At 38.2% G+C, this 21,848-nt stretch overlaps 1 protein-coding gene across 1 annotated transcript in view; it reads left to right on the top strand.

The window, feature by feature from the left end:
* IL31RA (interleukin 31 receptor A) overlaps positions 1-21,848 on the top strand; it is a 35,401-nt gene that overhangs the window by 2,615 nt on the left and 10,938 nt on the right. Inside the window, exons 2-10 of the mRNA XM_038170978.2 lie at positions 5,595-5,679; positions 6,778-7,074; positions 8,425-8,545; positions 11,516-11,700; positions 13,699-13,850; positions 16,341-16,506; positions 18,192-18,274; positions 18,795-19,011; positions 21,575-21,757. Coding sequence (XP_038026906.1) covers positions 5,625-5,679; positions 6,778-7,074; positions 8,425-8,545; positions 11,516-11,700; positions 13,699-13,850; positions 16,341-16,506; positions 18,192-18,274; positions 18,795-19,011; positions 21,575-21,757 — 1,459 coding nt within the window. The 5' untranslated portion in view covers positions 5,595-5,624. The remainder of the gene's footprint in view (positions 1-5,594; positions 5,680-6,777; positions 7,075-8,424; positions 8,546-11,515; positions 11,701-13,698; positions 13,851-16,340; positions 16,507-18,191; positions 18,275-18,794; positions 19,012-21,574; positions 21,758-21,848) is intronic.

Here is a 21,848-nt window from a genome sequence, read left to right on the forward strand (position 1 = left end):
CCCCTAAAATTAAAGTATTTATTATGAGGTTTCATATATTAATATACTGGCAAACAGATACTTGTTCTGCAGCTGTTTTATTTAGCTTGGCATCTGTACCTAAAGATAAATTTAAAGGCCTATCTGTTATATTTGTATTTGTTTAGAGAATAGTGAATTCTGTTCTACTTACCAGACACATTTTTCTTTTATTAGTATCAAGCTGTATTTAGGTGAAATTTGGAATTTAAAGATAATGTATAGCATTTTATATCAGAATGTGTTAATATTTAATACACCGCTAAATAACGTTCTATACAAAAGGAAAGGGTTTATCAAGACAAGTTTTGCATCTGTAACCTCAATGTGTCATAAACAATAAATGTTAGTAGTTTTTAGCTGAACTGACCTTTCCTTGTCACTATGTCCTTCAGGATTTTAGAACAAAAGTATCTTATCCTGTTGTGCCTTTTTGCTTATTATTATTATTATTTAGAGGCTGAAAGAGGAAAATGTCTTTCCTGCTTTTTCAGTTTCTAGTTAACTTGCAGTTTGTAAATTAACAAGTCATTGAACTTAATGATTACAGCCTTTGTTTCTATTCTTTTTTTTCCCACTATGACATATGTAGAACAAGTTTCTGCGGTCACAAGTTGGCACTGAGCTTCAAGAGGCTCTTCTCCATGTTGCTTCTTCAGATGTCTGTGGAAACTTACTGGTTTCTATTTTCTCAATAAATCTGTGTTATTTGAATAATACTCTGTGTTTATTTTAGTAATAAGTAGTAATTTTAATGATGGGTTTTAAGGCAAGTTGCCATAATTTCAAATTTAAATAAGTTTGGTTTTGATGTAAGCACATCAGAAAATGTGCTTAATTACTGTTCAAGTAAAATTTTATTTAAATGTCAAAGTTGTAAGTTTTATTTTTCCTGGACTAAGGTTCAGCTAACTATATTTTTAGCTCAGTTGAGTACTGCAGGTCACAAAACCAGTGTGCTCAGGATCATTTACTACAGTGTTTGCCATTTTTCCCATGAATGGGCTTGCCAAAGTATGATTTGTAGGAATTAGAGAATTCAGAGAGGAAATTGACTGTCCCTTACTTCTGCTGCTTCCTCCAGTATGCTTGCATGTCACTCTCTGCTCTGACCTGTGCAGAGAAATCTATTCTTTTCCTCTTCTGATATCCACTGGTACTCACCCTTGGAACGGGTCCTGGAAGCTGATGCTTCTGCAGCCTGTTTTATAGGAACAAGACTGAAGTTCACATTGGGTTTATTTGCCTCAAAATGCCCTCCTTCCCTTCAGGATTTCTGTAAACACTAATAGATTTGAATAGTAGAGTTCAGGACACCTGTGCTTACACCTTTTCCAAATGAATCTCTTTCTTTTTCTGTATTAATTCCAAATGAATTCACTGGGGTAGCTCACACTAGGGTTCCTGGCAATCAACACTGGCTGATAGAGCAAAGTCTGTCTCTTCGCATGGTAGAGTTCCTCCAATTGCTGCTAAAGACTGAATATAAGGCTACAATCACTGTTCAGTTTTTGTTGTCAGTTGCTAAGAGAGCTGTATTTATACCTAGTGGGAAAGGACACCCTGTTAGGTTCCAACAAAAACGTTAGAAATTCTTGAAGATTACTGGTTTTATGCAGGCTAAAGAAATACTGCTGGTTCCACTTATAAATGTACCATGTCCTCTATGCATGGCGCAACAGCTGCATTGCATACAGAAGTATGTGTTTGTGTAGTTTAAAAATAATATTAAATTAGGTTTGAGTGGAAGAAACTTTCCCATCCTGAAAAATGGGAAAGAGAGGGAGGAAAGCTGATCGAGAAACAGCTCTACTTAGAAAATGTAATGAGAAGTTGGTTAGGGTCATTTTTTCATCTGATTTACTTATATTTTTTAAACCATAATAATTCCAAATAACTTAATAACTTTCAAAATGAAAAATGGAAGAACTGTTGTTTTGGTATTGAGGCAGCCTTTTTTCATCAATAATATTACCTTTTAAAAAAATATCTTCATTGTGATTTTCCCTTTCTGCAAGAAATCGTTTTGATTAATCAAGTTTTTAAATAGCTCTTGTTGAGGAAAATGGTTCTGCTCATGCAGTTTGTTTGCTGACCTGCTTTTAGCTTTTCTAGGTATCTTTCATAGACTCAACCCCTGCCCAAGCAGGGACACCCAGAGCAGGCTGCCCAGGGCCACGTCCTGGCGTTTTTGGAGATCCCCAAGGAGGAGACCCCAAAGCCTGTCTGGGCAGCCTGTGCCAGGGCTCCCTCACCGCACAGTATGGGAAGAAGTGCTGCCTGGTGTTTGGAAGGAACCTCTTGCACTGAAGTTTGTGCCCCTTGCCTCGTGGCCTGGCACTGGGCACCACTGAAAAGAGCCTGGACCCGTTCTCTTTGCACCCTCCCTTCAAGTGTTTCTGTAAATTGATGAGATCCCTCTGAGCCTCCTCTTCTCCAAGCAAAGCAGTCCCAGCTGTAAAAGAGATGCTCAGTCCCTTCACCCATCGTCATGGCCCTTTGTTACACCCGTTCCAGTATTTTTGTGTTTCCCTTGCACTGGGGAGCCCAGAACTGGACACAGTACTCCTCTGGGGTGGCCGCCCAGTGCTGAACGTAGCGGAGGGATCACCTCCCTTGACCTGCTGGCAATACCTTGCCTAGTGTGAGCCTTGTTACCATCAGCCTGCTTTGTGACACCTTGGTGGCTCACGTTCAGCTTGGAGTCTACCTGGAGCCCCAGACCCTTTCCTACAGAGCTGCTTCCCAGCTGGGAGGCCCCCAGCCCGTCTGGGTGCCTGGGGTTGCTACTCCCCAGGTGCAGGACTCTGCACTCCTCCTTGTTGAATTTCATGAGATTTTTGTCAGCCCACCTGACCATCTGTCCAGCCTGTCAGGGTCTTTCTGGATGGTGCATGACTCTGCTCTGTCAGCCCTTCCTCCCAGTTTTGTGTCACGTCCTTTCAGCACGTCTGAATTTATTGTGTGACTTTTCCATCACCGGACCATTCTTGTAACGCTTTTACGTGTGCGATTTCTTAAACGAGCAAACAGCTGAAGACCTATTTATTCATGTATGGTTGCCACATAAGATGGGAAGAGAGATGTAACCTGCTGAGTCACTCTCTGGTTTCTGGCATGCGGTAGTAAGCAACTTGCATGTCGAATAACTGGCTGCCAATGGCACTCGAGAAGATGGGAGAAGGTGCAAGGTTCAGGACTGAACCAAATTAACAGAAGAAGAAATGGGAAGAAATGCCATGGAGATCTCTCTCCCTAGGCCCCCATGCAGTTCTCTATTTAAGCAAATCAGATGCTCTTCAGGTCATATAGCAAGTCACATTTGCTACCTTAGCAAAAACGTGTGTGTATATATATATACACATAATTTATTTTTTTTTTTCTTTTACCAAGTGGAAATGACTGTGTACAAATCACTAGGAAAAAAGAGAAAAGCTGGTGATGGTAGAGGACAAGGAGATCACTGAGAATGGATGGGATGTTTGATCTTTGTTTAAGCTTTTGGGTAGGCATGTGGAACCAGAGTTTTTTGAAGGCTTGCAACTGGGCTTGCGGCTGGATTTGCCATGCCTGGGCTTCTTAGTGCTGTGCTCCACTGTAGTGGGGTTTATGGTGGTATGGGATGTTTTTGGCACAAGCATAACTCAGAAATGGTTTTGACTTCCCTATGCTTTTGTGTTCTGATTCCTTGCTATAAAAAGTATGGGATCGCTGGAGCAAGTCAAAAGACCGGTCAAAAAGCGTTTTCCCTATTATTGGAAATAGCTGAATTATTTTGGCTGAAATGCCGCCTGTTCTGTCTCTTGTCCCTTAAAAATAGAGAACTGGCATGTAAGATTTCAGCAGAAACTTAGGGTTTTGTGAAATTTTAAGGAAAAAAAATAGTTTTTTTGAGTGGGAAGCGTGTGACAGACTTACTAAACTTTTTCTTTTTTTCCCATTTTTTTAATATGTCAGATAGTTCTGCATCTCCTTGCAAGAGTTTTTGAACTCTTTGAAGTGTTTTATGCTTTTACCAAGTTTTTACCAAGAAAAAGGTCCCTTTTCTCATACTGTCTTTTCATTTTTATCACAAAACTTTTGGGCATGATGTGCACAGTAATTTCCAGAAGAAGAGTCAGCCGGTGCTCCCAGATAAAGTCAAGTGTCCATGTCAACTTACAGTTGCTTTATTTGGCATCATCTTCTATTGAAATGGACTGTTAATTTTATTAAAAACTTCTTGTAAGTTATTCCTTTCCTGAATTGGAAGGGATTGTATTCTGTAATACTTTACTAATTGTTCTGTTTACTTACTTAATTAAGTTAAATGATTAAAAATTAAAAGTAAACAGTTATAATGATTCATTTACTAATGCTAATAGTTTGCATGTCCCTTTTGGGGAGAACCAATATCTTTGTTTTGGTCTTGGTATTAGCTGAAATATATTTTGAGTATGTCACAGGTAAGAAAAACTATGACCATTTCTTACACAGAGCAGTGAATTCACGTTCAGTCTAGACAGTTGCTTTGTGGTGACAATTCTATCCCCTCTTTTTTTCTTGATTCTTTTTTAGGAAAAAACTGTTTTGAACTGTTGGTTTTATTTCATGAAGTCCTTACAACATAGAAAACACATTGAGCTTTTGTCGCAGGTTGCTAGTAGTTAAGACAACAAAAAAGAATAATAGAGCTTTATTATGTTAAATGCCATAAGCTCTTTCCTGTGAACAGTTATACATGCTTATCTTCGCATGCCACACACAGGATTTGGTGTTCTCATAAATGAGCATTTCCTCCAAGATTAAAGCCATATTCATGGAGCTGCTACAAAACATTTTATTTAACTACTTAATAAGATGATGTACTTCTTGAAGCAGAAAAAAGTACTTACGCCAGTGCAGCATCTGTAACCCATTACTGTGTAGACTTGATTTCTCTTGGGCTTACCCTTCCTACTCTGTCATAGCTTTGATTAGGCACATCTTGTACGGCTCTTGATTATTTTGCTCAGTTTTGTTGATACCACTAATCATTTTTGAAGTGTTAGTTTCTCAGCAACCACTGGTCTCCTAGCTTATAAAGTACCGACTGCATTGCTGTTTACGACAAAGCTGTGGTAATCTTTGGTGCACTTTCCTATGAAGTTGGTAAAGCCTTTTTTGGAGTCATCTGACCATTATGATTTTCCTTTATTTTTGAATGGAATGTAGTTTTCTTGTAGACATTTTAAAAGAGTCAGCCTTGCTAAATGTCTCTCCGCAGAAGATAGGCAGGCTGAATTTCACACAGACTCAAAGGCATTTCTCAACCATTCTTTACGCTGGTATTGGAAGGCAGGCTGGATCACCCCCAGAAGGATTTCAGGTGTGCTTACCTCTCTCAGTTATGGAAAACTCAAACACTTACCTTAGGAAAACTGCAGCAGATTTCTCCATTGTGCAGGAAACTTACACTGAGATAAAGTAAACTTCAATCCAAGCTAATCATGATTAACTCTTACGTAAATGTTTGCAAAGTATTAAAGTTACAGGGACACCTTTACTTGAAGTATATCATTTTTATGTATATTTTTCTTCCTTTTTTTTTATGACAGTGTTTCCTGCCCATAGTTTATGAAAAGGAAATGTTCAGCTGTTGGATTTGGATGTTCATCTTGCTCTGCGGAAGTTCTATAGCAGGTTTGTTTCCTTATTACTAGCACTTGTCTTGCCATAAGAAAATTTTTTGAAAGGTGTCTTTCACCAAGTAAAATGTCCAAGCATTATTAAAATGAAAAAAAAAAAATTAAAAATAGAACCATACTGTACACATTAAGTAGTGTACAGTAGTGTGAAAAATTAATTTATAGCATTCTTGATCTCTTTGTAGAATGCAAATTATGATTATTGCGGCCTGGATTTTGAAACAAAAAGACAGCAAAAAGATAGACAGAATCAAATCACATAAGGGTTAAAATATACCAAAAGAGAATTAACAGAAAACAAGGAAGAAAGTTTAATATTTGGTTTAATTTCTTAATTCCAGCAAAACAAAATTCTACGTCTGAAAGATGTTCTTTTGTTTATTTGTTTTTATTTAGCAGATTTATTTATGAAATTTGGCTCCAAGAAACAAGTAGCACAGTAAAATAGATAAAATAGCTCCTTGCAGGATTCCTTTGGGTGATTCTTACACTTTTTGAGTTCTCTATGAGATCTTTGAGTTCATTCCTTCACCCTCCTTCTGTGTTTTCCTTTTGTGTACACTTTACATACAATTCCTGCACTGTGTTTGAGATTTTAAATTCTGTGAAGGGTAAAATCCTAATGAAACATTGAAATATACTGCAGCCTGGTTATAGGTTTTAAACTTAACAGTTTGATGTACTTCCTGACATACTCAATAGTAATGATACAATGAAATTACAGGTGTACTTTTTATATACAGGTTTTTAAAAACATTTAAATGGCAACAGCCTCCTTTCTTCATTTACTTCTATTAAAGAACATACAAGTTGAACTTTCTCCACGCTATCTGGGAAAGTATGGAAACATAATTCTTATACAATTCCTGTATTAAGATAGTGATTTGTAAAAACTGAGTTTACATACTCAGTATCAGCAAAATCTGATTCAAGGGATTATCTGACAATTTTATTTGAACTCCATTTGAAAAAATAATCAAATTAAATGATGTATAGACATACATGTATACGGTGATGGCAAAATAAGGTAGCGTTTTTTCACAGGTATGTCGAAAGGATCTAGGTAATGTGATATCTTTAATTTTGCTTTTAGATGAAAAATCTATCAGAGATGCTGACATTTTTCCTTCATCTCCTGAAATTGAAAGAGGATCCACCCTGAAACTGTTTTGTGTTCTTGGAAAACACTATACACCTCAAAGAAATGCAAGCCACATCATCTGGAAATTAAATCATGAATTGATTGCTCAGGAAAACTATAACATTGTGAATGAGACTGTATCTAGTGTAATCATCCATAATTTCACTTACAACAAAGCACATGTGAAATGTTTCATCAAGTACTTAGGCAAAGAACAACTTTTGGTTCACACAGAAGTTAAATCTGGCTGTAAGTAGAAATATGGGACAAAATTTTAAATATTTTTGTGTAACTTACTGTCTTTTTTTGTTTTTTTTTTTTTTTTTGGACCTAGTTTTGTTTGCTTGTTTGTTTGGCTTGGGGCATTATAAGACCTTTTATTCAAGTATCTTTTTTTTTTTTCTTTTCTTTTTTTTTTTTTTTTTTCCTAAACTAAAGCATGAAATTTTTGGCAATCCTTATTGATGCTAGTCCATAATCTGACCCTGACTTGACCAGCTAAAGCAGTGGGCGATTTTTGTTGAGTTCAGAGACAACTAGATCCTTCTCTTTGATTATTTCTCATGTCTAGCCTAGCCAACTTAAGCCTTCTCAAGGGATGATTTCCTTTCCAATCCTCTGTTCCAGAAAAATTATAATCATAGTCTTATCTGGAGAAAGTTGCAGGATAAATATAAATACTACTTCTCTATTTTACTGAGCAGGTTAAGTCCATTTTATACTAATGCATGCATGGGGATTCCATTCTAGTAAGGAAGTGGTAAATGCAGAGAAATAAACCCACAGAATAAAGAACAGCAAAAAATATTGCTGGTTTGCAAAGTGAAGTGTGCTGTAAGCTTGTAAGCAAAAAGATCTTTTTAAGAAATGTGCTAGGTAGAACAGAGAAGTATTATTTTGCAGAAATGGCTTCTTCAGTCAGTGTATTTCAATGGGAGCAGTTCTCTTCCTTTCAACTCCCATTTCTTCTAGTGAGTGAAGTCTGTGTTTAACGCAGGTATCTTTGAGGGTGTTACATTTTTATGGATTGTTTCCTTTGTGCCATCTTGCTTATAAGTGAAATTAGTGGTTGCTTCAAGGTCAAATAGATACATTTTCCAGGAAATTGTCTTCTGCAGTCTGAGGCCATACAGTCTTCTTAGTTTAGCAGTTTTAGTAAGGTATGTGGCTAGGTATTCTGAGAAGGAACCAAGAGGAGCTTTATCTTTCAGACAATGCTCATACATTTTTGCTGTATCTTTGTTTTCCTGCTACTGGCTGGACTGGTGTTTGCCTACAGACACTTTACAGGGAGTGTATTTAGACATTCAGGACAAAATATATTTTGGTTTGATATAAGATGTTTAATGAGCTACTATAAAAATACCTCCAGGCCCATTCAGTTAAGTACTTTCTGAGAATCAGTTGGAGCCAGTCTTCCTGCTTCCCTGGGGAAAGAAGAAATGGTTTTGGTTTTGTGAAGAGTTTTGAGGGCAATAAGAGAAAAAAAAAAAGGAGTTATGTGAAAGCCACATAGTGAAGCTTGGCCTTCTGACTAACATAGTAAATTTTATATTAAAGTTGTTTATAAGAATATTTTTTTCTCCTTGGTCATTGCAGTTCCACCAGACACGCCAGGAAATATTTCCTGTATTTATTACTTTAATGTTGAACTTACCTGCAACTGGACTTCAGGAAGAGAAACAAATCTTACAACAACCTATACTCTTTACAGAAAAATGTAAGTATTGGATGTAGCAGGAACTCGGGTGCTGGGGTAAGACTGCTATCTCCCTCCCCATCATATTCTCACTTCTGTTTAAAATAAACCTGGAAGCAGCATGTAGTTCGGTGTCATGGCATTCCTCAGTAAGCACAATTTATTTTGGATTGATAATGGTTAAAAAAGTTACAACCTGATACTGTTCTAGTACTCTGCATAAACATAATGAATGCTTTTAACTCAGCACACAACTCATTGTTGGAATTGATGTTCCCTTGTTTCCCTGAAATACCATTATTAATTAGGTCAAACTGAGTAAGCCTAGGTACAAATATAATCGTTTAAGATATTCTACTGCTGAGTCAGAATGGAGGCACTTAATTGAACTGTAACAGAGAAACTTACCAACTGTCCTTGGTTTGAATGAGGAAAGATGCCTTCTTCCCCAACTTTAAACAATTCCCCCTTAAAACCATTAAAGTCCCTGTTGTTCTGTCTAATAATAACATATACAACAGTTTGTACTAAGGTGTTGCACATAAGGATATTTCAGATTTTATTTATTTATTTTACATTAAATAAGTTTTCAAGGTGCTTTTCTAATTCGAAGCATTTTGTGTAGTATACTACTCTAAGGTACAGTAATTGACAACCAGATCTCTCATCTGAAGGCTGTTTTAGGGTGGGGGAAAAAAATGCAAACCGTAAAGTATAATGACGAGCAACATCAATGGTGTCTGACAGCATTAGGCTTTAACCTAGTAGTCTTTGGAGTCATACTGTCTCAGTGAAAGAATCAAGAGTTGTCCTTTTTGGTCTGCTCATATCCTCGTATCTGGGGATTTGCATTTACAAATACAAGTTATGCAGTCTTGTGCTTTTTAGTATCTTCACAACCCCATTATAAGAGAAGAATTATTTGATTCTTTCAATTTTAATTTTAGATTTTGCTTAGGAGCTTACTTTTTCAAAAGTTATTGTGAAAATAGTGAAATCACTGTTGTTTCAAGGCAAATCTCAAGATACAGTTTTGAAGGCAACAGCACAGATTTTATCAAATACACTCGTCAATGTGTTTTTCATAATACTGCTGCTTGAGGCCGTAGATAATATGTTGGCATGAAGTTTTCTAAAACGCCTAAGATGTCCTTGAGAAATGGAAGGAATGTAGACTCCAAAGGAAATACTTTCTTATTGTAAGTTATATTAGCATATTACATCTTTTTATGCAAATGGAAGGACAGGAAGATATCTTTAGTTTTGTCTCTACTTTAGGCTCGACATTTTAGTCCACCTTTGCTAGGTAGAACTTCCTACTGCTTCTAGTGTTTCTATGTTTTGTAACAGTTGGACACGTGAAACCATAAACTGTGCCAAATGTTGAAAGTAAGTATTGATACTGCTCCTTCCTGTACCAGCACAATTTTTTCTTTAACCACACAGTGAATTGCAGATCTATTTCCAGTAAAATCTAACCATTAACTTTAATCTAGATCAATTTCCCTGTTTGTTTTACTATATGACTACTATGGTGGTTTTACCCAGCTGGGCAGCTGAACTACACTACAACTGCTCTCTCACTCCCCCTCCTCAAATGGAAAAGGGGAGAAAATATGTTGAAAAGTGGATCAAGGACTGAGATAAGGACAGGGAGATCACTCAACAGTTAGCGTCATGGGCAAAACAGATTCAGCACACAGAGACCAACTTATTACCTATTACTAAGAAGCTAGAGGAAGCAGTTAGAAACTAAAAGCAAACCATAAACGCCTTTCCCCATCCACCCTTTTCCACCTCCTCCCCTCCAAGCAGCACAGAGGAAGAGGAATGGGGGCTGTGGTCAGTCCCTGATGCTTCGTCTCTGCCGCTCCTTCCTGCTCCCTCTCTGCCCCTGCTCCCCGTGGGGTCCCTCCCATGGATGTCGTCCTTCCCCAACTGAGCCCGCGGGGGCTGCCCACAGGCAGCAGCTCTTTGAGACCTGCTCCCACACAGCTCCATCCCACGGGGTCCATCCATCATCCCCAGGAGCAAACTGCTCCAGCACGGGTCCCCCACGGGTGGGGGCAGCTCCCCCCAGACCCCCTGCTCCTGCGGGGGCTCCTCTCCACGGGCTGCAGCTCCGGCCCGGGGCCTGCTCCTGCGGGGGCTCTCCATGGGCCGCAGCCTCCTCCAGGCCACATCCACCTGCTCCACCGGGGGCTCCTCCACCCATGGGGGGGCTGCAGCGTGGAGATCTGCTCCATGTGGGACCCATGGGCTGCAGGGGGACAGCCTGCTCCACCAGGGGCCTCTCCCTGCACAGGGGAACTGCTGCTGCCTGCCCGGAGCACCTCCTGCTGCACTCATCTGGGGGCTGCAGGGCTGCTTCTCTGGTTCTCTCACATTTCTCATCCCTCTCTCCCAGGTGCTGTTGCACAGCAGTTCTTGGTTTTGTTGATTTCTTTCCCCCCCACCTTCTTCAATCTTCCCTCCCAGAGGCCCGAGCAGTGTCACTCATGGCTCGTCTCTGGCCAGCAGCGGGTCTGCATGCTATCTTATAGCTGTGTCATGGGGCATGTGTTCCTAGCTGTGTCTACATACATATTATTAAAGGAGGTCTTGTGTGGAGTGACTTGATTATTTCACTGCTCTTTGATTTTAATCTAAAATAATAATAACCTATGAATCCCCCATTAAGTCATTTTTACTTTTCATTACTGCTTTCTGGAATTTGTCTTACTAATGGCAATTAAAGCTGAGTCCTTGTGGGCTATACATATGCATTATTTATTGGGTTTAGTTTTTACAGAGTGAATGCAGGAGCAGTGCAATTGGGAAAGAGCGTTTGTTTGCACACATGTATTACCTAAGAAGGAGATTTTTAGTATTAAAAAAAAATTCTGCATCCTCAAAAACATATAATAATTAAATCCTAACCTAATAATCAGAGTTATTCTGAGAATATCTTCTAACGGCTAACTCCTGCTTTTTTTCTCTTTTAATTTTTAGTAAGAATACACAAGGTCTGATTCTGCTGGACTCAGAGCTCTCCAGCTGCCGAAGCAAAACCGAGTCATGCTCATTTCGTCACCCAAATATTCCATTTAGTACTTCGTTTTGTTTTCAAGTGAAAGCTCAAAATGTTTTGGGTGAAGCTATATCAGAGTGTGTTCCTATTACTATGGAAAGCATAGGTAATTAAAAAAGCATAAAGTAAAGATGGCAGCACAGATTATGTTGAACTGATGGCACCTTCACAATTCTTCTTCCCTTTCTGTAGAATATGGCCTAGGGGTCTCTGGGACAAATTCTGTATGTAAAGTTAGTTTTTGTAGAATGAAAATATGAAAATAGTTTTTTTTCATTGTAAGTTTTGACACAATTATTTAGGTTTCATTTGTTTTTAAATCGGTTTGCTTTTGAAGTACAATCTCATTTTAATTGCTAGTTAAAATTCATAGAATCATAGAATATCTGAGGTTGGAAGAGACCCACATGAATCATTAAGTCCAACTCCACCCAGGACTACCTAAAAAAATAAACCATAAAATTACAAAGTTTCTGAAATTAAGTGCGTTATTAAGTACTTAAAATGTTTTATTCCTCCCAGTTTTTATTTTGTTAAAATCTGGGTGCTTCCAATTTACTGAAGCAAATCTCCCATTGTATTTTAACTGTTTGCATTTAATGTGTAAGATTCTTTGAACTGCTCGGAACAGGCAGCAATTTTCAGCAATTTCTTGGATTTACCAAGAGGTGATCAAAATGATACAGTTGTAGTCATAACATGGAGTAGGTACCTCAACAGTGTTTTAGCTAATGTCTGCAGTAGCCATTGTAAATTACAAAGTTTTTTAATTATTAACAAGTAAAGGCTTTATACTAAAATTATTTGTCAAACAAGTGGCATTTGGACTGTGCGTATTTTTGAGTGGTACTAGATGTCAGTGCAGTATGTGGCTGTAAATGAATCATATCCTATTTGCAGATCTGCCCATCATTTATTCTGCTGTTCTACTTTCTGGTTAGGAAAAATAAATAAATCACCTATGATTCTATTCTGTAATTCCTGGAAGCAATGGTACTGTTTTGTCTACCTCTTCTCCCTCTGTGCTTTGCTGCATTTTCTTCTATTCATTTTGGTGGAGTTAAACAAGATTTTGGTATCAGACAGGTAAGGTCAGCATCGTCACTCTTCCCTGCAACAATGCACATCCCTCTAAAATCGTTCTTTTCCTGATGCATGTGGCAGGTTGTGGAGTTGCATTTGATTTGCTGGCTCATGTGAGATATTGGTGTCAAGGGTGAAGCTAGGCTGACTCCCAGCTAGAAGGCTTTCCCTGAGCTGTACTGTGAATAACATAAGCACAGTAACAGTGGTGTGCTTCTGCTTGCACCCTGTATGTTACATTCAGCTCCTCAGTGCTTTACAGGTATCCTCGAAGCAGCTGTGTGTACTGCACAAGATGTTGTGTGAGGCACAAGTTTCAAATGTATTAAAGAAGTGTAAAGAGACAGTTATCCTAGAATCAGTGCAAAGAGCTCAAAAGGCTTAGTAGTGCTCTTTCAGAGGGAGCCAGCATAACGCTTTTAATTGAGTATTTTTGGTGCAGCACTCTGTCAACTCTCCAGCCCTGTGTTCCTTTATTCCTTGTGTTCAAGCCTGCTGTGGCTCCTTGTCACTTTCCATATCCTCTGTACCAGCCATCTCTTTTCTCAGTGCTAATCTATCCTTTTCCCATCGTCTCCTTCCCATTACTGCACCTTCACATCCTTTTCAAGTGAACTCTTCCCTCATCTGTAATTAGGGCTTGACCTTAGCATTCCTGCCCCTCTTCTTTTCTTCTCCCTGCTGTTGTCTTTGAGAAGAGACTCTGGTAGTGTTCTTCAGCACTAATACAGACAGAAGAAATCTGCACATCTATTTGAGAGTGTGTTTGTCAGCATGAAATTAGTTGTGTGCAATCTCCCTTACAGATAACTTCCCATATGTAGAGTTAAGTCTATGGAATCATGTATGAATTCTATATGTGAATATGTGAAATCAATATGTGAGTATCATCATGTGAATTCTGTGCTGGAATGTACAATACCAGGATAGTAATTAAACTTCTTGGAATGCATGTAGACCAATTCTGAACTTGTATTCTGAACCCTTTTCACCTGTTAATACTTTTCTTTCTTAATTCTAGAGAAATTTGAACCTCCTGAAATACTTTCCGTAAAAAAAATTGCTGGTATAAAGCAGTTGCTCACAGTAACCTGGAAAATACCTGAGGATATTTTACCTGCACAATATTTAAACTGCCAGGTTCGATATAGAAACTTGTATTCAAACTCTTCGGTAAGCTGCTTACATTTTCTTCTGAATGTGGACTTGTTTGTATCTAATTTCTTAATGTTATAGAAAGCTGTATGTAAAAGAGGGAAGAACTAATTGGATATAACGATAAAAGCTTGTCATTTCAGTAGAGCATAATTAGATGTACGTGATCTTAGGTTCATTGTTTTGGTATATAGGATTAATTTTCTCTCCTTTTGATCAATGTCTCTTTTGATACATACTATACTTCTGAATATTTCTGTGAAAGGCTAAGGTATGACCGGTTAAACACAATTGGTGAAATTATTTTATTTTCCTGTTTCATCCTGATGATGAAAACAGCATTTACTTCCCACTACAGTAGTTGAATCAGATTAAGAGGGGCTAATTACATATTAATCTTCAAGTATAAATTTTGCAAGATAGAAAATGAGGGAAGTTATTTTTCTGAATCTACCTTTCTGACACTTAAATGAAGGAGTGTTGTAAGAAAACATAATTTTATTTAGACTATGTCTTCTTTCAGATGGATTATTCCAATCCTTTTCAGTATGGAAGTGAATCCATTTCCAGTCATACGATTTCCTATTTCAAAATTAAGAATAGGTCAGGTTCTTTGAACTTTTTTTTTATGCTCATTAAACTGAGGTGCCTTTCTTGGCCTTGGTTATTAATTTATTTTTAACATATTATAAGTTTAATTCTGGGAGAGGAGAAGAAATCACCAGGGTAACTAATTGTAGTTGTCAGACCTAAAGTTCCTGATGCTGAAGTGCTTTTTAATTAGCATCCTCCTCATGTTCTTATGGCAAACATTTTTACTGTAGTCAATCCAATGGCAATGGCCAATGAAGACAGCATCAAACAATCAGATATAGAAGCCATTTTTCTGTCTGTTGGAACAAGTATGGAAAAGAAAGATTGAGCAAATGACAGCTGTTTTCTTAATCTTAAACCTTCCTACCAAAAAAAAAAATAAAAAAAAAATCTGTACTTTGCTGTATACTGTAATTATTGAGTTAAAAAAAAAATAAAAAATTACCAGTTTTTCTACCTGCATGCACTAAGTTTATAATTAAATATTGTTCACAGCCATTTGGCAAGTTACAAAAAGCTAGACTGGGATATTTGCTGTTCTACTTAATGTTCTGCAGGAGATTAACAATAATTTTGAAGTTCTTTTTGCTATAGGTTGGCTAAGAAGTCTTGTTATCTACCAGAGTGCTGTAGGTCCATGAATTCATTCTCACTGAAGTAGTTTTCCATTTCTGGCAATCAGTTTCTTATGATCAGGTTGGACTAAAAATTTCAGATATTAGAGATCATTTTATTAAGCAGTGTGCTTCTTATTCCGGTGTTTAAAGGAGTGGTGCTTGCATTTTGTTCTAGTATGATTCACTTTTCATTCAACTGGTAGAAGGCAAGAATTTTTTTTCACAAATTTTTGGCAGTATTGTACACTTACACGACATTACTGTTTAAAATTGGCTCCCAAGAAGGAATCTCCCTTACTTTACTTTAAGGTAAAGCTTACTTACCTTAGCTGACGTTGTAGAATTTAGGCCAGCTTGAAAATTAATTGTAGCCTGTTTCTGTTTCAGTTTGAAATTGGAGAGCTTATGATCAATTTTTGCAATTTGGAGGAGAAAACACTAATGTTACTGTAGTGATTCTACACCTTGTTCTGTACAGGAACACTTAAATCTTTCCGTAGTGCCTATTTTTTGCTTCTACTTTGTGTTGTCAATCCAGATGGGTTGATACATCAGATCTAATATTTTCATGTCTCCTTTCACTTTTTGTTTTGGAACAAAGATCTAGTTTCCCACTTCAGTGGGACCTTTTTAAGACAGGAGGAAGTTAATCACCTTGTCCTTACTTTCCAAGAAGATATTGCATCAGTGACTTCTCATGCTTTTGTCTTCCTTCACCATTTAAAGGCACCATTTTCCATGCTTTGGGGACACCTCTTTGGGGTGTCCTACAGCCACATTGTTACATGTGTCTATGGGCTAGAAGACCCTGTAACTTGAAAAACAGAAGAAATAAATATCCTGCTGGCTCACAGGCTCAGGTGATCACTGCCTCCCCAGGGATGCATCTGCTGTAAGGTGCAGATTACCTGTGGTGATCATTGGCTTTAGCAGTCCTCAGTTACTTCCCAGTTCGTAGAATCATAGAATATTCTGAGTTGGAAGGGACCTCCAAGGATCATCGTGTCCAACCCCTGGCACCACACAGGTCTACCCAAAAATTCAGACCATATGACTAAGTGCACAGTACAAACGCTTCAGTTCCCTGCTGCTGGGAACTACAGTTATCCAGGACCTCCTGCACCAGCACAGCTGCTCTGCTGTTGCTTGTGAGCCGCACACAGTTCAAGCCACAAGGTCAGTCAGTCCAGACCTTTGGCTGAAACTTCTCATTCTGGAATTTTACAAGAAGATGTTATGAAGAAAAATGAAATTAAAAGGAAAAAAAAGTGATTTTTGTTCATGCATCTGCTTACAGGAAATTGACAATGTCGCAGTAACTTCTGAAGAGAAAGTAGTATCACTTAATCTCACAGGTCTGTGGGACTCCACAGAGTATTCAGTTGCTGTTCGGTGTATTGGTGTTGAATCAAAATTCTGGAGCGAATGGTGTAGAGAGAAAACAGCAAGCACAGAGGATAAAGGTAAGGTAACTATGTTGTGTGCTTTTCTTTGGGTATTCTTTGAGGAATTAGGATTTAATAATAGCAAACAATATTTTCACCATATTCAATCTATTGAATTTATAATTCTGTTGTTTAAGCAAAACAAGTGTGTATTTTATTTAAATATAGAAGAAGGAAAACTGCAAGACAGATAAGGAGAGAAAGAGGTCTGAAAGGTAATTTAAATGCAAAAAATACAAGGCTAAGGAAGAAAATGAGTAAATAGGAAGAGAGGAAGAATTAGGGTGTACATGGAGAACGAACATGGGCAAAGTAGGATAGTAGCAGAAAAGCAGTGTAGCAAGTATGTCCAGCAACATGAATCAGAGAAATTAAATTACCAGTCGTAAAACAAGATAATGTGCTTTAACCCTGGTTGGCAGCTAAGAACCACACAGCTGCTTGCCCACTTACCTTTCAGTAGGATGCAAGGGAAAATCAGAAAGGTAAAAGCAGGAAAGCTTGTGGCATGAGACAAAGACTAGGTAAAGCAAAAGCTCTGCATGCAGGCGGGCAAAACAAGGAAGTCATTCATGATTTTACATCAACAGGCAGATGTTCAGCAATGTCCAGGACCGCAGAGCTCATAATGTGTAACAGCTTTTTGGGAAGACAATGCCATCACTCCAAATGTTCCCCCTTTCCTTCTTTTTTCCATGGCCTTTATTGCTGAGCACAGGGTCATATGGCAGGGAATATTTATTTGATCCATTTGGGTCAGCTCTCCTGGCTCTGTTCCCTCCCAGCTTATTGTGCACCCCCAGTCTGCTCGCTGGCAAGGCAGCAAGAGAGAAGTAAAAATGTCCCTGGCTCTGTGTAAGCGCTACACAGCATCAAATAAAATGTTGGTGTGTTAGCAACGTTATTTTCATCATAAACGTGAAATACAGCATCATCTGAGCCTTTGTGAAGAAAATTAACTCTATGCCAGTCAAAACCAGGACATAAGACTAGAAAATCATCTCTAAAACTTAACAAAACAAACCAGAAGGAAGCATATGGAAAGAACAAGAAAAAATTCTATGAGAGATGATACATAGGTTTAGAGAGAACTTTTAAATGTCCAAAATCTTAAAAAATAGAGCCTAAATAAGTGACTAGAACATTGATAAATTTGAAATTATTACATAAATCAAGTATTTATACACACACAATGAACCTTTCTCAGCCCCTCTTTCTAGCACTGTTTACTCCAAAATGAACCGAGCTATTAGAGTCTATCACATATTCTAAGAAAAACAACAAAAAAATTTAATTGCTATTTTATGTAATGTTGTCAGTAAATGTACCATAGTCATCTAAGGAGATAGTACGTGCTCTTTTTTTTCCTTAATCTCAGTAAAATGTCGGTCTTTGGTAAAATACAGCAATTAACAAAAAAAGAAAAAAGATGAAATAAATATTCTGTGAGTGTTAAGTGGTAAGTGGTTTCAGAAATTTGAAAAAAATTATATATTTTGAAGAGGGAAGTTGCTAGCTGCATAAAAAGGGAAAAGCTGTACTAGTTAGAGAAAAAAGGCACAACATTAGAAATAGAAGTAAGTTGCTCTTTTTAGTAAGTTGCTCCCAGACTATTTTTGAAATTCTTTGATTATTTTTTACCACATTATGATATCTTTGTAATAATAACAACAAATTTCAAGATTTTGTTTGTTTTTGAATAGCTCCCTCAGGAAAAGTGGATTTGTGGAGGATAATTAACTCTTCACACCCAGCTGGAAATAGACCTGTACATCTTATGTGGAAGGTATATATGGTTTTAATGAATTGATAATCATATACTGCAGCTGGTGGTTAACTGGAGTGTTTTAGTGTTGTAGGATGTATAACCAGCAGGGGGATTTGTTCTCATCAGGAAAAAAACACCTCACTGAAATAAATCAGAACTGAAAAGCCTTTTAAGAGTTACACTCTTCTATGATCTTGTAACATACCTTCTTAGAATGAAATACAGTGTTCTGAAATGTTTTTCAAAATAACATTAATAACAATCTGGAAATAAAACATGCTAAGTGTTTCCCGGACTGCTGTTCTGAAGTAGTGAGATATTCTGAGGAATCCATATTGAGAAGCAAAACAATGGACTTTCTTGTAAGTTAGACTATGTCTTCATTCAAACAACGCAGACATTCCAACCATCCCTCCCACCGTATCTTTGTAGCATGTGTATTTTTAGTTTATAGAGATTCAGTGGTCTTTAATCAAATATATAGTTTTGATAATACAAATAATGCTGTGAAACGCTTACTAATACATTTTTTTAATAGCTACTAGGCAACATTCCACACCCTGGGAGAATTCTAGGCTACAAAATACAGTATTTTCCAGAAAACAATGCTGCGCTTCAAATGACAAAGATCACCACCAATAAGAAAATTGTATTACCTTTGAAAGAAGAGGCATATATAATATCTGTTACTGCCTATAATTCTGCTGGAAGTTCTCCTGCAGCTGTTTTGAGGATTCCATCCACTGATGAAAAACGTAAGATTTCTAAGTATTGTGATAGATTTTTCTCTTTACAAAGAAATTATCTTCTTGATTTCTGTTTAAGTTCTGTTAGTGGAAGCAAAGTGGTGTTAAGGACTTTTGTCTTAGAACCATATAGAGAGTCATATGATGTATAAAGATATGTATAGTCTATTACTCTTTACTAGAACAATATTATATCACTTGTCATATTTTCTATCAGATATTGTGTATCTGATATATTTGATGTATCAGAGTGTGTATTGATATAATAATCTTATAGACGATTGTTGTTGTGGCTTTTGTTTTAACTTATCACTGTTAAAATACCAGCATTTGCTGATGTGTTATTAAAATTTGTCGCAGTACTTTCTGTTTTGTTGGTATGTTTCAATCCTGAATATGAAATTATATTCTCAGCAAACTATACCTCACCTGTCTACACTGCCATAAAACTGGTTACTGCACTACATCTAATAATGTTATTTAAACAAAGATGTGCTTGATAGAAGTCCGTAAGATGCCTTAACGGAAGCAGAGAGAAACATTGTCTTTATTCTTACTTTGTATATACTCCCAAAGTAACCAATTCTGCCCACTGACACGGACACAAAGCTGCACTGCTCTAGCACAGCAGCTTTGTTCTTTGGCTTTTATGCTTAATTCTGATATCTCTGTTATCCTTGTATTGCCACATCTGGCTGCCTACCCATGATCTGGGAGAAAAGTTGCATTTGACACACTGTTGAGTCACTTCTATATCAGTTGTTTGTGAAAAAAGTATAAATGCCCCTCTGGAATTGCTCAATTAAATTCCAGTCTAATCAGAAAATTGGATATGTAGACGTGATGTCATCTTGTCCTGGTGGTTGCTGGCTACCTCTCTATCCAATTTTGTATTCCTCAATAAATGTATCTCTCTCTCTTTTTTTTTTTTTCCCATGCTGTGACATTATTTTTTTTAAAACTACATATATATATTTATTTACCTTGATGTTGCTAGGTCTTTTCTCCCTCTGCTCTTGGCTTGGACTGGCGTACATGTATGCTTCGTTGGGTTAGAATCTGGCTGGATAGCTGGGCCCAAAGAGTTGTGGTGAATGGAGTCAAATCCAGTTGGAGGCCAGTCACTAGTGATGTTCCCCAGGGCTTGGTGCTGGGGTCAGTCCTCTTTAATATTTAATCAATAATGCCATCGATGAGGGCATTGAGTGCACCCTCAGTAAATTTGCAGATGACACCAAGCTATGCGCATGTGTCAATCTGCTCGAGGGTAGGAAAGCTCTGCAGGAGGATCTGGATAGGCTGCACCGATGGGCTGAGGTCAACTGCATGAAGTTTAACAAGGCCAAGTGCCGGGTCCTGCACCTGGGGTGCAATAACCCCAAGCAGAGCTACAGGCTGGGAGAGGAATGGTTGGAGAGCTGCCAGGCAGAGAAGGACCTGGGAGTGATGGTGGACAGTCGGCTGAATATGAGCCAGCAGTGTGCTCAGGTGGCCAAGAAGGCCAACGGCATCCTGGCTTGTATCAGAAACAGTGTGACCAGCAGGGCTAGGGAGGTGATCGTCCCCCTGTACTCGGCTCTGGTGAGGCCGCACCTCGAGTACTGTGTTCAGCTTTGGGCCCCTCGCTACAAGAAGGACATCGAGGTGCTTGAGCGGGTCCAAAGAAGGGCGACAAAGCTGGTGAGGGGCCTGGAGAACAAGTCCTACGAGGAGCGGCTGAAGGAGCTGGGCTTGTTCAGCCTGGAGAAGAGGAGGCTCAGGGGCGACCTTATCGCTCTCTACAGATACCTTAAAGGAGGCTGTAGTGAGGTGGGGGTTGGCCTGTTCTCCCACGTGCCTGGTGACAGGACGAGGGGGAATGGGCTTAAGTTGCGCCAGGGGAGTTTTAGGTTAGATGTTAGGAAGAGCTTCTTTACTGAAAGGGTTGTTAGACACTGGAACAGGCTGCCCAGGGAGGTGGTGGAGTCACCATCCCTGGAAGTCTTTAAAAGACGTTTAGATGTAGAGCTTAGGGATATGGTTTAGTGGGGACTGTTAGCGTTAGGTTAGAGGTTGGACTCATTGGTCTTGAGGTCTCTTCCAACCTAGAAATTCTGTGATTCTGTGAATTGCAAATTGCATCTATTACCTCTATTCTACAGGCTGATGGTTCACTTTTGCTTCACTGTCACTCATTATGCTGCTTACTTGTTTTATTGTTTTCCTCTTGCCTTTTGATGCCCCAATCAAAGCTTGCTTATATGCACTAGCTGCAGCCAACAAACTGTGAAATTTGGATCCCAAAACAGGGACCTGTCATTGATTCTGTATGTGTAAATCTCTATAGGTATCACCACCTCATTTTTTTTTTTGCCCCCCTCACCTTCTTTTAATTGTTAAAATTCTTACATGCTTCATTTTAAGGCATTTTGAGTACATTTATGTGAATGTATCTATAAAGTCACTTTTTGTTTAACCTTAGCTAAAGATCATACTTTCTAAAGAAGCAACCCCAGGTTGCTTTAACTAAACTGTATTCTTGCTGCAGTTTTTACAAAGATAGAATTGCTGACGTTTTCTGTTAAATTTTTAGCTCCTGAGATTATTGAAACGGTAAGGACCTTTACAACAAATGAAGAAATGATTGTGGAATGGATAACCTCTGAACCAGAAGTAACTGAATATGTCGTTGAGTGGTATGAGGAGCTGGAGACAGATCCTTTCAGTAGATCATGGCAGTATATATCAAATTCTACAAAGTGGAAAGCTAACAAAAGTATGTTCATTTACAAGTTATGATTGTAACAACATACAGATACATAGACATTTATGTATATTTATTTATAAGTAGACCAGAAAGAACAAAG

Source organism: Anas platyrhynchos, chromosome Z (assembly GCF_047663525.1).
Source record: "Anas platyrhynchos isolate ZD024472 breed Pekin duck chromosome Z, IASCAAS_PekinDuck_T2T, whole genome shotgun sequence".
NCBI classification, from domain to species: Eukaryota; Metazoa; Chordata; class Aves; order Anseriformes; family Anatidae; genus Anas; species Anas platyrhynchos.